This window comes from Limulus polyphemus, unplaced genomic scaffold (assembly GCF_000517525.1).
Source record: "Limulus polyphemus unplaced genomic scaffold, Limulus_polyphemus-2.1.2 Scaffold3762, whole genome shotgun sequence".
In the NCBI taxonomy this organism is placed as follows: Eukaryota; Metazoa; Arthropoda; class Merostomata; order Xiphosura; family Limulidae; genus Limulus; species Limulus polyphemus.
This window is the reverse complement of record NW_013669372.1, coordinates 97,625-114,911: the sequence shown is the minus strand read 5'-3', so window position 1 is coordinate 114,911 and position 17,287 is coordinate 97,625. Positions and strand designations below refer to the sequence as shown.

The 17,287-nt window shown below is 36.2% G+C and overlaps 1 protein-coding gene across 1 annotated transcript in view; it reads right to left on the bottom strand.

Moving 5' to 3' along the window:
* Positions 1–4,042: 4,042 nt before the first annotated feature.
* LOC106469996 (protein lev-9-like) overlaps positions 4,043–17,287 on the bottom strand; it is an 86,874-nt gene continuing 73,629 nt past the window's right edge. Inside the window, exons 8-9 of the mRNA XM_013930515.2 lie at positions 7,031–7,207; positions 4,043–4,086 (exon numbers count right to left, since the gene is read on the bottom strand). Of these exons, the coding sequence (XP_013785969.1) occupies positions 4,058–4,086; positions 7,031–7,207 (206 nt within the window). The 3' untranslated portion in view covers positions 4,043–4,057. The remainder of the gene's footprint in view (positions 4,087–7,030; positions 7,208–17,287) is intronic.

The window sequence follows — 17,287 nt, the reverse complement described above, 5'->3', positions numbered from 1 at the left end:
ATAATACTGCCTGTTCTAGAAACTTCTAAGACTCTCAACACATGCTACCAGCGTCATTGACTCCCGCTGTCGCAACGCACTAGCGAATCTTCTAGAATATTCGTCACGTGACCCCGCTGTCGTAACACATTAGCGAATCTTCTAGAATATTCGTCACGTGACCCCCCCACTGTCATAACAGAATGTTATATACCCCCCTCTCCTCCTCTTTTGGACCTAGATATGCATGTACAAACTGTTAAAAGCTGAAATTTATTTTCTTTAACAGGATAATTTATCCAAGCTTGCATTAAAAGCATGCCATACCATCTTGTCTGATTTACTATGGATTACATATTCTACTAACCTATTGTGTTTTTGTGAAAGATTTTATAGTTGGACATCATATTTTGAGGTTTTTTATGAGCAGTAATAGTGTGGATTTGTTAATTGCTAGTTTGCCTTAATTAAGTATTGCAATTTATGAGTAATTATGAAGATTTAAGCTTATTTTATAACACAAGGTATGTATATATAATCAGCATTTTATTCATTGTATACATAACAAGCTAGTTATTAATAACATTTCAACAAACTACTCAGATAAAAATGGGCTAAAACTTTTTAAGGAATCAATGATTAATTCTATCACCATACAATTGACAAATGCATCACTACATAAAAACAATGCTGCGTAAAAGGAACTCATCAAAATCACTTATTAAAGAATTTTATTAAATAAATGAATAAAATTAAGAGAAAAAAATGCTCATACAATTGAGATTCATGTTTGTTTAATAAAGCGAATATATAAAGCAATATTTAATTGCAGTTATTTAATAGCAAAATAGATAGAACTGGTTGAATATAAATTGGGTTTATAGTTTTCTTCTATTTTAATACATAAGTGGGTTTATCATTATTAGGCCATACATCTGTTTACTGTATGATTTTCATTGTTAGAAGTGCCTTCTGTCTGGCAAAGTGATCAATGATTGTACTGAAATCCAAAATATGGGTTAATTGGTTTTCAATTGCAATAGTTCCTAGATCTGTCAGTCAGTCATGGGCAATGGTGGAGTGCAGATAATTTTTATCAGTTTCAGCTTGCTAAAAGTTCTCTCCCCTTCTGCAACTGTGGCTGGAATTGTGCACAAAATGCGAAGGACTACAGAAACATTTGTGACAAATGGATGTAATCTGAATTTCTGCAGTTTATTTAGAAGAACTAAATGATCTAATGCAGTATTATCAAAGTTAGCTTTGTGGATGGTCTTTAGATATTTAATTTATTCCACTAAATCTTATGATATATCAGATCTATATTTGGCAACAAACTCCATCATTTTTGAATGTAGATCATTCTCTGATATATTTAGATATTGCCACAAAAAAAAGAAGCAAGCCCAGCAATAACAGAATCTATGATCTTATAAAATGTGTTTCATCTAAATTTTGTCTCCTTTACAGGTTTATTTTCTTCACAATTAGGCAAAGGGTCATCTTTTTTTCATCATGAAAATACTTGGGAACTGTCTTCTGTTTTGAAGGCAGTTGTGATAGAATATTCATATTATTTGCAACCAATTTAGCTTCATTAAGATATGAGCTCCAATGTTCATTCAGTGTTTTTAAATCAGTCAAAAGACATTCAATTTTGCTCACTTCAATATTAATGGTAGCTTTGCAGGCCTGCAATACTTGATCACAAGTACTTTTAACCAGATTCAAGCCATCGAGATGTAAGAAAGTGACTGCACATAGTCAGTTATATATTTGACTTCAGTTCTTGATTGAGATGTAAGATTGAGTTGAAGAATTTCTGATAGTGCATCCAGAATTCCAGGAAGATGAGCTTCAAATGGCCTGACACCCAGTCTGTCCATCATGTTCTCAAAAGACTACGAAGAGAACAGCCTATATACTTGAGAATAATGCTCTACTACTGTGAGCTACAACTAAATAGATTATAAAGCTTTTGAATTATTCCAAAGAATGTCTGCTGCTTGTGTACCACATGGTGAGAATTTAGCCACAGGATTAACTTTTATTAATAAAACTTCAGCACCAGCCATATTGGACCCTTTGTCATATCCTTGGGTTCTGCAATCCATTACTGGTATTTCATGATTAGCTATGAAATTAACTATTAGATTAGAAATATCAGCCCCAGTATTTTTATTGCAATCAATAAATCTTAGAAACCTTTCTTGAATGACAACATAATAACATTCTGATGGCATGGATACACATGGGATAATAGTTGTGTGTTCTTGATGAGATGAATCAGGTGTTACATCTACTACAATAGCAAAGTATTTTACTAAAAGTCTTTCCTCTAAAATAATGTGATGTATATGCTGAGCATGGATTGCACTATGAATTTGTTATGGGACTCACCTGACACGTAGAGGGCTTGAAGATCATAACCTGCCCACTGAAATTCTACAACTCCCTCTACATGCTCCCTTACAACTAGATTGTAATGTCTGAGCAGCTCAATTATTCCTAAAATATTATTGTTATCAGACATACCAATCCTCTGTGATGGTCCATGAAAGGCTAAACCTCTCTTCCCTCTTTAGGGTACCCTTCCATTTGGATTCTCTTGAAAGAATATTATTCTCAAGCTGCAAATCAAGCTCCAAAATGTCTCTCAAACTCACACCACTAAGTATGACATTTCTTATGATGAACACTTCTCTGATGCTCTGGTAGTCTATCATAAAGTTTCTTCTAGTTTGTTGTTAGTAGTCAGCCTTTTGTGATGCAACTGGGATCTTGGCAATAAGTTGAGATGGAAAAAAAGTAAAAAGCTTGCCTAATATTGCTCTAAACTAGCCTGTCACATTTACTGTATTCAACATTTTGCAGCAAAGACTTTAGAAGAAAACTTGGATTTGGAAAATATTTAGGGTGTTATAGAGGCCCAGCTCTAACAGCTAGCTCAAGGTTTTCAGTTGATACACTCTCATCAGTTAAGGTACCAACATCAAGCCATTGAACTGTTGTGGCTTTTCAGGAACATTTGTTGAAAGTGTTCCTCCAGTAGTGATTACATTTAGCTGTAGACAGTCACTCTGCTTTTCTGTAATAGAATATGTTGTGAGGTTATCATTGTCATTCATATTTGTATCATTTGACATTTCATTATGCTCAGTTGATTTATTCAGAGTAATACCATTTGCTTCGTGGTAATTAATGACATCAGACCCTAAATGGAAAGCTTTGGACTGATCTTCAGTTATATTTTCAAAGTCAACAACAAAAAGAGTTGCCTTCCTCTATTTTCAGGATACTTTTTCTGCTGTTTGAATTTCCTTTTTTGTTCACCAGATTTAAGCTTATATTATTGAGACATTCCTCAATTGGAAAGGAATTTTAAGTTGAAAAAAAAGGAATAAACTAAAAATCTTTGATATCCTTTATTCATCAATATATATTCAAACAGCAAAATGAATTCTGGGTATATATATATCTAGAAACACTATTCATAAAAATTTTTCAAGCGAATGTTAGTAATCAATATGACTAATATTCAAGTATTTCCACTCTTCTTGTGTAAAAAATAATAATGAAAATGCTTAATGAAAAAATAATGCAGTATAGGTATAAATATATTTATATATATTTCTTACTATGCATATTTTTTTCATATATAATAAACCATACTATCCTGGCTATTTTAACAAGAATATCAGAAACCTACCAATGAAGAAAAAGTCCATTTTATGTGCAGGTCAACCAGTTTCTAGTGCCCTCTAACTTTGGTTAAAGTTCAAAGCACATGCCATCAGCTTTTGTAGACTTACGTTCATAATTAAAATGAACCTCATTATTATTGACTTCTATGAACAAACTTGGTATCAAAACATAGATAATAAATCGAGTTTAATGTCTTAATCTGCTAAGAAGATATCTATATAAAATCTTAAATTCATGTTATAGACGATCATGATGTAAGTTCTCTAAATCTTCTGTCTTTGGTAACTTACCTAGCATCCCATTTTGAAGTACAAAGTCTAACTTAAATTGAGAATATTATACTATGGATATTCCATTGAGAAATATAATTGTCCTAAGCTTGAATCTTCTTTGTCCATGGAGCTATAAATTAAAAAGTGAGATGCACTTGCCACGGCCACCTCTAACATACTGTGTTTCAGAATTAGCCAATAAATAACTCTGATGCTTTACCTCATCTGATTTATATCCAATAGAAAGACAAAGTTTTAATCTATAAATGGAGTAAAAATTCATGTTTGTTTGCTATGGTGTAAAAGACATAGCTCACTCAGTTTGAACATTTCTGTGAAACTGTTCAGAAAGAGTATCTAATGGATTTTTTTAAATTGCTTATGGAATAATTAGAAAGCCAGTTAAATTATATTAGTTATTGTATATTTTTGGCTTGTTACTTCTTATTATACTGTGTTCTTAGGTGCATTTTGAAAAATAAAAAATATTTAGTGTACCAGAAGCATGACTGTAAAAGTTTAATGCCTATATTTGACAGAGGACTGACAATAAAATGTGCAAGCTCATGAACTATGTAATTAAATACAGCAGGTTGGGCTAAGCACTCACAGAGTTATACAGTTATACATGGTTCAAAGGGAAATAAGACAATAAAATTAAATAGAAAAAAAAGATATAAAATGTTACAAGCCATAAAGTATTTAGGATAAACACACGTAGTTTTGAGTTACAATATGCAATCATTCTACAAAGCAAAAATGGGTAATTTAGAGTTATTTCATATTTTTTCATGGTGATTACAAGGTCAGTCAAATCTTAAAGGAACATTTTATGAGAAAGTCAAGTCAGGTGAAATGCAAGAAATGTAATTCTATGCCTATTTCACAACTCTCATAATGACATAAAACTCTAAATTGGACAACTATCACATTTAGTTTATAACACAATGATTTACTCTAATATTCTATGTTAATATTAATCAAAAGCAAGTTTGTATATCTAAGAAAATACAATGATGTGGGTTGAACTACTTTACTTGGAGCTGGAATGGACAATGGTATTGTGACCACCACATTAGAGAGTTATTCAAATTGAAAACTCAGCTGCCCCTTCATTGGGTTACACACAATAGATTATCAAAATTATTTGAAAAATCTGACAGTTCTGGTATACAACAACAAAATTCCTCATGGTTAACTATTGAAAATAACAGATGTAACTGACAAGTGTTTCTATGAGCTTTGGGAAGGTGGTATATAGGGTGAATTAAATGACATGACATTGTAATAGCATAGTTCATAGTATTTTTCTCATACACTGCACTTTTGTCTTCTGAGGTTGTTTGTGGCAGTGCATATTTTAACTGTTGGCAATGAACGATAATCTTTATAATATTTAGATTTGTTACTTATATTGTCTCTCTGTTATCAAATCAATTACTTTATTAATATTTTTTATTTTATCTTCCATTTTTTCCAGGCCACCTAGAGGACTAGGCCCCAGGGATTTTTCCTGAGTATCCCTACTCTCTCAGTGGACCTGATGTCAGGAGTAAAGTTCACAATTATAGAATAGTAATTCACATGTTTAAGTTTTAAAACAACTACATAAACAGCTTCTTTAAGAGCATCTGTTTTGGCTCATTTTAGATTTTAGGGCTCAAACAATGATGAGTTGGTTCATTGTTTATGAAAAACATACTCATGTTTGGCACAAACTTTGGCACCAATTCCACTTAAACTAAACAAATTACATTACCATGGTGATTTAGTTTGTTGACAGTTCTTTGAACAGTTTAATATCTCTCTCTGTCAAATGTATATATTATTACTGCAATTATAATATGCAAAATATTGCAATAAATATTTTTGTTAGGAAAAGATTTAAACACAATAGAAGAAAGTTGCAATATGGCATACTTTTAATGCTGAACTTTCCCTTAGTCTTACTGTTCACCACACTATGTTGCTACCCGTGGGTCATACTGGACACAAATACAAGTAAAAAGTTCAACACTCTAGAAATTCTAGAAACAGTAAATAAGTAGTATTGTTCTGTACTTCTTGTTTTAGCAGAAATTAATATTAGCACATAAGATGACAATGGAAGGTGTGAACATTTGGTACTATAGAGAGCTGACTGCTAATGTTTTTGTGTTCCATAGGTGAAGTATACTACATTATTTCTGTATTGCTTCTTTCATTTGTAATACTGATTACAATATTTAATTTTTTAATTTTATTGCTTTTCAATTTTATCTTTATTATTATTCTTTTATCATAAAGATTGATTTGCAGTGTTAGCTTAGTATATGTATTTAGGACTAACCTAAATCTCCTAGGCTAGCTAAACTTCGTGAGATATTATTGGGATTATGGTCAAAAATGTTGTTAACAGCACCAACAGAGGGTACCCATCTGATAAAACAATGCATTCTTTATAAATAAGAATGTAAGAAAAATGTATTTAGCTATACTCATTACTAATACCATGTTGATATTTAGTTTCATTCTAAATAGGTAGCTTGCTCTTATTGGAAGTTAATATAATCTATTCTCTCTTTTTGCTCTTTTTATTCTGTCTTTGCTGGATATAGATGCTGATTCAAACCTCTCTTCAGTCAACCTGATCTTCACTGAATAGGTAAGATCAAACAAAATTATGTACATTTACTTATTATTTTCTTAAAAGCATGCTTAAAAGTGTTTCTAATGAGAATTTAGAATTAAAGGTTCTCCATACATGTTGAAGTTTGTCCAGTTTGTGCTGAGAACATTAGAAGTAGAACAGTGATGATGGTGTTCTAGGTATACCAGCAAACGTACACAGGTAAAATATACATTACAGAGGTAGGTAAACCAATTAATTTCAGAGCTTAGAGAAAGGCTGCTTTACTGAATCCATTGTGGAACCAACATTATTAAGATGTAACACAAACAGCATTTAAGTGGTGAAAAATACTAAAGTTATTGTAATACTCCATAATACTCCTGTTAACTTAAAACATGATAACAACACAGTAAACTTGACAAAAGCTATGGTTATTTTCAATATAATGGCAGGATTTACTTACAGTTTGTTTCTATATTCTCTTCCACAGTTGTAGTCCAAGCAATTCCTGGTGATCCAGCTACAGTTTTACACATCATTTTCAGGCTTGTTGAAAGAGGGACTAGATAAACTCCTCCAGGACCTTCAGGAACTAATGAATCATCAGAAAAAGCCACAAACACCACTACTTGATCTGGGTCTTAAATTTGGAAGAAATAAAAAAACTTATAAGCAGACATAAAAAATTTACATGCTCTACATGCTCTGTCATGAACTTGGTAGGATCTAGCAATTAATTTAGATGAGAAAGATTTATGACCAGATGCCAATCTTCAGTCTTCTTTGCACAGCAAACAGACAGGAAGAACAGGATCAACTATCTCCACATGCCCCCTTGACCAACAAATCCCTGATAGCTGTGGAATAAAGTTCCGAAATCCAAGGATCTGCAGGAGGCGGAAACACTACAGGTTGGGGGAAATAATGGAGGTGGAGATGTGAACTGAATGACAAATCCTGATGCAAGGGCCTGTAGTACCCATGGATCCATGGTAAAGGTTTTCCACACATCCAGAAATTCTCGGAGCTGGGTCCCCACAGAACCCACTGGTGGCATTCCGACTGAGCAGATGAACCTCGTGGATATGGGTGGAATCTATTTTGGGTACCAATGGACTGAGAGACTGATGTCAGAGACCAGAACTTTCAAATATGGGCTGAACTATGACCTCCTATAGGAGCCATGGAAAAATTGACAAGCCAATGATAACAGGGGTGAATGCAGAAGGGTGAAATCAATCCTTTATTCCAAAAACTCTGGAGTGCCTGAAAAAAATCAAGGGTTGGATAAAGGGGGTCTCACATAACTTACGGAGGATGGCAGCAGGTAGATGAACGCCCTCCAACAATGCAACTCTACCAAAAAAATTCCAACAACATATTAGCCAAGAGACTATATAAAATGTATAAGTTGACAATCAAGCCAAGATGGATGCCTACAATGGTCCCAACTCATCATCAAATTGATGTGGCGATCACTGAAAGGCTTCCAAGAAAGGTGTAGGGATGATAAATATCTCTGAACCATAGTTAGGGTCAGATGAATCCTAGAAAATTCAGGTTTATGCAGACTCTGTTCTGGAACCCCACATTTCCAGGAATGTGTCTATTATATGATAGTCTAAATATGCTTTCACCTGGCAGTGGTAGGCTAAAGCATGCTTTTCTGACAAACATGGTGGATAAGGCATAACTGTCCCTTCACGTAACTGAGCATGAACCACAATATTAGTGGATGGAGGAAGAACTAAGTATTCACTCTCAGACCTTTTTCGCCATCAAGAAAGGCACAGACTCAAAAGCAACCAGGGAAAGACTAAAAACATCACACACTTGATTTTTCAACAGAAAGAAAGAAGCCAGAGACAGCTGATCTAAATTGGCCTCATGAAAAGCCAACAGAATAAAGGAAGGTGCTACAAAAACCAAATCTAAATTATCTCCAGAATGTCCAGGATTGCCAGCAAGTGCAGCTTCAGGGCCTCCAGAGAACCAAATGTATGTCTCCATCTCACTACGAATATGGTCACAGACGGCCTCAACCAAGAGCAACTCCTCCCCCGATTCTTGAGCAATGCTAAATATCAGAGAAAGATAGAGTGGGATAGGAGAGACCTGATTTGCCTCCATGCCAGATACATTAATACGGGAATTCATGCTGTATGTCGACTTGCCATATGATTTTTTAAAGAAAACCAAATAGGTAACACAAAGAATCAGGGGTGATTGGAAAAAAATTGCAAACAATAAAAAATGATGAAAGTATCTCCAATAGTCATACTACAGGGAAACCCATTAGTGAACACAATATTATCTGAAGGAGGTGCTTATATACAGTACCAGGATAGAAGGTGCATTGACGTAAGATGAGACAGATATTACCATGAGCAATTAAGTGGGGAATAAAAGGCTGGAGCAAGTGAGAAACAATCAGACAAATCCTTAGATGGGTAAAGGAAAAGAAACAATAGCAGTTGAGTAATAACTGTTGTATGAGGTATGTTTTGGAAATAATAAAAGCAAGAATAAAATAAGAAAACATGACTATCACTTTAAACAAGTATGAATTAAAACAAACAAAGTAATTTCGTCCTTCTGGTTTGTCTGTTGAGTTTTACACAAAGCTACTTGTGGAGTAACTGTGCTAATCATCATTAATTTTGAAGTGATAGGCTAGAAGAACGACAGCTAATTACCACTACCTACTGCAAACGTTTTGGGCTACTCTTAACCAACAAATATTGAGACTGAATATCACATTATAATCACCTCATGGCTAAAAGGGTGATCATGTCCAGTTGCAGGGTTCTATTCTGCAACTTGTAGATTGTGAGTCAAGAGTCTTAACCAACAGGCCATGGCAGGCCAACTTATTTTGGAAAATTAATTCCAAATCTGTTTAAATTTGAGGTCTCAAATTAATGAAATAACAATCAATTTAAAACAACAGACAAAGCAACTGACATTATATAAGTAAAATCTTAAAACCATGTCTCATGTAGTATTAAATGTAAGCATCTTTGTACTAATGACAGCAAAGCACTGTGTGCAATATAAATTTTTGAGTTATACTATTATTTATGTTAATCTAATGGAAAATGAATTTAAAAATCATAAAGCTTACATTTTCCAAACCTGAAAATGTGTTTCAGATAAATACTTAGCTCTCTCTGCCACAAACAGCTATTACCTAATGTGCAACTGTTTTGAAATTTACTACACATGCCACAATCCTTTAATCAACTCCCACCCCTACACTTTTCTATGTGTATTGTGCCAACCTATGACAGAATGGTCATAATGCTGTAGGCCTCCATCAATAGAAGGGTGACATGAACTCCATGAGCAGTAATTCCCATGAGCTCGTTCTTGATGAGGCAAAAACAATGCATCAGAAGCGTGAAGGAAGGGCAAGAAGGTGGTGCAGAAATGTATCTATCTGAAATACATTTTCAGGTAAGGAAAATACTAACTTCAGAAATGTTACATCTGTGTCTCTGCATTACTAAGAGATAGAATTTCACATTGAAATGGTGGAGGGTCTGATGCTCATCAATTATAAAGATAATTTCCTTTCTAAAATAGCAACAGAAAAAGAAAGCCATGAGGTGTGACTTCCATGAGACAGGGGGTTACCTAGTGGAGCAGCACAAGATAGGAGACCTCATCCTTCTTAAGAAGGGAATACTGTTTGCCCAATAACTTCTCATTGATATATTTCATGTACAATACAAAGAGATTTACAGTAAAGAATATATAGTAAATCCATTGCCAGTGGTAGCATTTCACTACAGTGCTTGGAATGTCAGAGTGTATGGTATGGCTAAGGTGTTAGGCTATTCTGTCTTTGTGAAATACTTTAATGCCATTGTAATGATAGTTGGAGGGTGGGGGGCTCTGTCCTGCATCCCAAGACAAATTGAAGTCCCATCTAGCTGGACATATCCACCAGGAACTGCTTAGGAAATACTGTAATGGGGTGTTCTATACTATACTTCCATGGAACATCCCTGCCTTACATCTCAAATGAAAGATGGGCCCAACTGGTCTCTTACTCTGGAAGGTACTATTCACAGAGGAAACTCTTCATATTGACCTCCCCAGTGGTTTGGGACTGGGAAAGCAAGGGTTCTCCCATGCTCCACTAGAAGAACAGATGTGGAGTAATATGCAGAGGAGAGAGTACTGGAGAGCATTTGGACCACAGTCATCAGGACAATCATCTAGAATTTGGAATGGGTTACTACAACTACAAACAACAAGTGTGAGCCAGGTGTAAGGTGTGGAAATGATTATGTCAATTATATAGATACACTGATGAAGTAGTCTTGCAAAAAATCCCACCTTAACAGTGGGTATTGAGCAGGAGCAGATAGGTTTAACACTCTCTTTTCTCCCTCTTGCTTGATGCAAATTTTGGATAAATGAAGCAATTGTTGGATATACAAGACTGTTAAGTTTAAGAGTTATAATTTAGTTTATTTAGTGATTTACTATTTAATGATTATTTAGTTTTCATAACAAGAGTGTTAAAAGTTTAGCTATGAAACTCTGTACGAATCATACATTGAGTATGAAGTTTAATTGTTGTACTAGGCTTTTGTAATATTGTTGACATCATCTTACTCGAAGCTTCTACATTTTTCTCATTATGTGTCATACTATTGTTACTAGAGGGTAAGATATTTCTATATTTTTCTGTCACATGTTAAAAATATGTGCACTTACAGAGAGCAGAAAGTAAAGCAAGTTAATGAAAGTGAAGTTAGCCTGCATGTGAGTTTAGCCATAATGGGCGATTTCTAAAGTGAGTTTCACAGTTTGTATTATAATAACAGAGATAGAGGAGGATATTATATCTTATCAGAGGGTGTTCTAAAGTAACTGAACCTGTCTCTGTGGACTTTGACGAAAAGGAGACAAGCTCTGGATACAACTGTAGTAACTAACAGTTATAGTGGTGATTTTGAAGTGAGTTTCATAACTTATATTATAACAAGAGAGATAGAGAAGAATAATTTGTCTTGTCAAAGTGAGTTCTAAAGTAATTGAACTCGCCTGTGTGGACTTTGATGAAAAAGACAATTATTTAAAGCTCTGGATACAACTGTGATAGCCTATAGTGTGAAGAATTTTTTGTACATTTGTTTGATATGTTTTGAATATATTACTTCAAAACAAGTGGATTTATCTCCAATAAGTCACAGACACCTACTGTAAAAAATCTGGCCTGTTGACAAAATTTCAGCCAGTCAGCAGTTCCTGAATGCACTAAACATAAGGAACATAGGGTGTAGTTCCTTAAGCAACATTTGATCTGGTGAGTTTTGCTTTTTTTTATTACTTAGTTGAGGAACTTGCAGTGTGTTGAAATGTGTAATATATCATGGCACACACATATGGAGGTGATATGAAACATATGAATGATAAGGAAATGACTGGAAAGCAGTTGAAACATGAGAGCCTCTGGCTAGACTGGAGAATGGCAACTAAAGGGAATTGAAAACCAGAGGAACAAGACTCTTCCCAATGATTCAAGTAATGTGCGATGAATATGTTAGATATAGTTCACATAACACCCATTCAAAGGCCAGTGGCAGAAAGAGGCAAGAGAGGCTCTGTTATGCCAAATCTAGTGGGAGGAGACACAAAATAGTGTATGATCAGACTCACCCAACGAAGAATATGTGAGACTGATGAACTGGTGAAGTATTCTTCAAAAGTGTCCAAAGAACACCCTTGAAGTGTGATCCTCATTGGGAAAGGAACAAACGTGGGAGACTACACCACTTATGTACCAGGTATACTCTGTGTCTAGTGTCTAAATAGGTGTTGCATACACAGGTAGAAAGTAGAAGAAACACAGCCAAAAATGAGAGAAAAAAACCAGTTGTTCAAATCGGAATAACCAATATACCAGAATCTCAATCCCAGTGAAAAAAAGACCCATCTATAGATAGGAAAATGGGGAATGCTAAAATGGATATTCTTCAAGTTGTAGAGTGGCTAGGACATGACGGACCACACGCAGATGATCAAATCCAGTCCAAAACAAAGCCACATCAGGATTACAACTTCTGACCTGTGGTAGAAGGAAAGTCCACACTGTCTTCACTTCAAGTTAAGTAGAATGGAATTATATACTTTTCAAACTGATATACTAAATGGGGCACATGTGCACAAATCCACAATCATCCATACATCTGGGTGCACAACATCAAAATTATAGTATGAAGGAATGTGTCAATGTGGCAGGCCACATCAAACCAAACTCAATCAGACAGTGACCCCACTGTGCAAAATAAACTTCAGGTAGTGAAAACTCTCCAAGGTGGAGCACAAAAGGGAGAACTTTTGCCCCAAACAATATCATCCTCCAGATAGGATTACACAGAAGTCAGAGTGCATGTGCATGGAACATCAACCCCCAGGACCCACCACACTGAGGTAGAAACGATGAGGCAAAACTACAAAATTGAGTTAGGATGGGGAAACAGAACCAAACATGTACAAGGATTGGTCCAGCTCTAATCCAAAACCACTCTCAGCGAACCGATATCCAGGTGGTGGTAGGATGAGAGATCCCAATTAGAGGGGTGAACTGCAATGTGACAGATCTATTACCAAGCAACATCATCCTTAGGATAGGATTGCACAAAAGCTGGAGCACAACATCAACCTCCAGGTCCCACTACACAGAGGTGGACTGCTTCTGTAAAATATAAACAACCTTACCCTCCAGATAGAACCATGTAGAAGCTGGGTGCAGCATTAACCTCCAGGACCCACCAGGAAAGGTCGATCTAGATAAAGGAGAACATATGTGAATTGGAAAAAGGTATATGAAATATTGATGGCAAATATATCAGACCAGCAATACCTACAGACTAAATAGAATAGGAATAACTCTGAACAGATAGGTGAAACATGGAACATGAGGACTAAGGTTCAAACATAGGGAGTGGAAGGCAGTGAAGAACAATATTTACATTACAATGCAGAAGAACCACACGTGGAGAAGGTCTAGGTACTTAAAAGGAATGCAAAAGATACTGGTTGGTCCAGTTCTAACTAAGAACATCCACTGCCAGAGCCTGAGGAACCAGAGACAAAAAAAGGTAACTTGGTGTTTGGGTAAAGTGGCAAAAGCATCCAGATGAGGAGTACCCCACTGATTGATAGCCACATCAAAACCTGAGGGTTAAGAGACCACTCTAGGATAAAACTGATTGGGTCTTGAAAAACGATCCACTACAAGGTGAAAAGCATCTGCAACATAAAATGCAAGAAGACTTGGGGACTTGCAGCATGTGGACCTAATAAAGAAGTTCTAATGTTTGACCACAAAGGAAACTGGAATGAGTGCCCCTTAGTGACTGATATAAGCCACAATGGTAGAACTGTCAGAATGGAGCATGAAATGTCAGTTCAGTACCAGAGGAAGAAAATGAACCAAAGCACATTGTACCACCAGAAGTTCCTAGATGTTATATGGTAAGACATTTTGATCTGAGACCATTGTCCAGAAGCTTCCTGCTGATGGACCCACACTCTCCAACCTTAAAGAGAATCATCTGTGAGCAGATGCAAATCCAGTCAAGGCGGAGGAAGTCGTACTCCCATCTTTGTGTTGTTGTTTTTCAACCACCAATGCAGATTGTGTGTAAGGGAAGGAGGAAGAATGAGCAAGAGGCCATTGGCCATGCAGAGTCCAGAGAAAAGAATGCATACCCAAAGGAATAAAGGCTTCTATAGAAGCCCAAGTCCCCAAAAGCAACAGAACCTCGTGTGCAGAAACAGAGGGAGCAGTAAGTGCATGGAGAACTGAAAGCTTCATCAGATGAATACAAAGTGAAAAATATTGGGCTTGTATGAGGTGGGTGTTGAAAATACACCCTAGTGGATAAGATATAGGGTAGGCAAAAGGAAAGACTTCTCCAACTTGAGAATCCAACCAACACAAGCTGCATCTATCAGTAGCAGATGTATATATTGAGAATACTCCAGTTCGGAATGAGCTAAGAGGAGCCATCCGTCCATGTAGTGGTGTAAATGCAACCCTCGAGCATGCATGAGCAGGGCAAAGGCCTTGATTACCTGGTAAATACATACAGTGCTGGATCAAGTCCAAAAGGGTAGGTGTGAAACTGATACACAACCCTGTAGTGGACAAACCAAAGGCAGTATTAGAACTGATGAGAAAAAATAATATGAAAATAGGTTTTTCAAGACATCTACCATGGTCATCAACAGTCCTGGAGAAAAAGCCCACCAGTATGTTATAAAGGACTCCATGGTAAATTGGGGGTTAGATCCAAAAATTGGTTGAGGCAGGGCAGATGGATGATAGGATATCATAGTCCTCTGATTTGTTTTTGGGACAACAAAAAGCCTGGAGTAAAAATTTGGAGAAGGCTGGCTGACAGGCTCAATAGATCTCTGTGATAGAAGAATCTACACGGCTTCAGACAGATGCAGATTGGTAGTAGGATCTCAAGTAAATGGGAAGGAAATTAGTACAAGAGACAACAGTGGTGGGGGAAGGGAAATGGATGAAAAGTCTTTCTGACAAAACTTGGATCATGCAAGAATCACAGGGGAACAAAATTGGCCAAACATACTCCTACTGGACAGGAAAATACCTGATAGTCACTGGAACTGTTGGAGATGATGAACCCAATGTCGAGATACCCAGTGAAATTTTGAACCCCTACTGGTAGGAACTGGTAAAGGATGTGAAGCTGCAGGACAAGAAACAAATATGAGAGACGTCATGGGATCAGAATTACACAAATAAGCAACCAAAGACTAAAGGATCAAATGTGGTCTCACAGATTCTACACGTGATTCCAAAGATTCAGGAAAGTCTCCAAAAACAGACTGAAGTGGAAGATGGATAAACCTGTGATAAGACAGCATCCTTCCCACTAAGATCCCAACAGCAACAAAATCACATGTGAAGGGATAGGGCAAAAGAATAAAATCACACCAACATGGAGGTAAGGAAGGAATGGGTATCCCCCAAAAAGTTGGACAAGTAGTGTAGTAGAGCTTAAAGGATAAGATGAAAAGAGAAACTGGGCATGGGAGAAATCGATAGAATTTTGAGGGAGAGTTCCCTACATTGACAAAAGTGACCCCAACTGCTGGGAATCAAGAAAGGGTTGATCAACGTACTGATAAGCCAAAGCATCATGATCATAAGCCCATGCAGAATGAGGCATGCTAATACCAGCCCTCAACTGAGAAACAAAATGCTGAGCATGAACCCTGATGTCAGGGAAGGAGGAAAAATAAATTACTCTAAGGATAGGTGTCATGTAACAAGGAAGGGACAGTATCCTATGAAATAAATGAAAATGAGAAAACAGAACACACCTGACAGAGTTAGGCCTTGTAGATTCAATAAGAGAGGCATGGAAAGGCATGACATAGGTAGGATGTGGAAAAAGGCTGTCAAAATCCTCCTCATCATGATCAGGTTTGGACAATGATCAAGGAACTCAAACATTTTCGAAAGAAGATGGACAACTCATATAACGTTCAATCTCCTGACAAATGATAGCTGAAAATCCTCAATCGAGACCCATAGACATGAATCCTGTGTAATGGCACTCAAAGTAGTGGTAAAAATATCAAAAGTTGTAAAATACAAACTTAGGAATTCATCTTAAACTGTGATGAAGTAGAAAATGAGAAAAAAATCAATAATGAAAGGTAAGTTGTTGCTGCAAACTAATATAGAAAACTAACTGTAGTAAATGAATAAATCAAGTAAATCACTACTTCACAAATAACATGAATTAAATGAACACATGAAAAAATCACAACTGAAAAACGTCTGCACTCGATCACTGCTTAATGAAAAGTGATAGTTCTGTAGAATAGGATAGAAGTAGTCACATGTGTCAGCAGGGTGTGTCAAACTCCTATTGGTGGAGAGTTGTTGCGTGATGATTTTCATGCTAGATGTAGTTGAACCAGTTTGATTGTGGAGAAAATGAGAGTTTAAAGCTTGTGGCATGTGAAAAAATGTTTCATATAGAGGGCAGCACTGAACAAGAACATGTGAAAGGAGGTAATGTACTGTATTGGAAAACATTATTAGCGTGCACACAAAAGACAGAGAATGGTGAAGGAGAAAAGTATCAGATGGAAGGTCATGAAGTAAAGGCATTGGGATTGATGGGTGAAAGAGTAAAAATGTCACCTACCTGAGTAATGACTGAAGCAAATAGAGAAAAGAGGAAGCATATATTCCTCACCAGGAAAGGAAGAATCAGAAGCAAAGGCTGGAGGTAGAAAAGGGTGGTCAAAATCATTCATAGGCAAACCAGGCTCCACTGAAGGTAAGGAAACAGAACAACAATGGACCAAAACTGAAGAAGCAGGAGGCAAAAAAAAACCAACCACCTGTTGCACAATAGCTGTAACATCATGAACAGATAATGTGCTCCAGTTGCCACTGTGACAGATGTAGAGGAGAATCAGAGTATCTGGACATAGAAGTAATTTAGATGTGCACATTTGTAGTAAAGAGTTGACACCACCAACAAAAATTGATTACTTTTTTTTTGATTGTTATTTTTTGGCATGGAAAACAAATGTGTAAACAGGTGGAAGGAATATCAAAAGAAATGAGGAAAAAATCAATCATTATATCAGAAAACTTGAAATGTACAGGTAAAAAAAAGAAAAACGTTTTGAGCACAGGCATTGC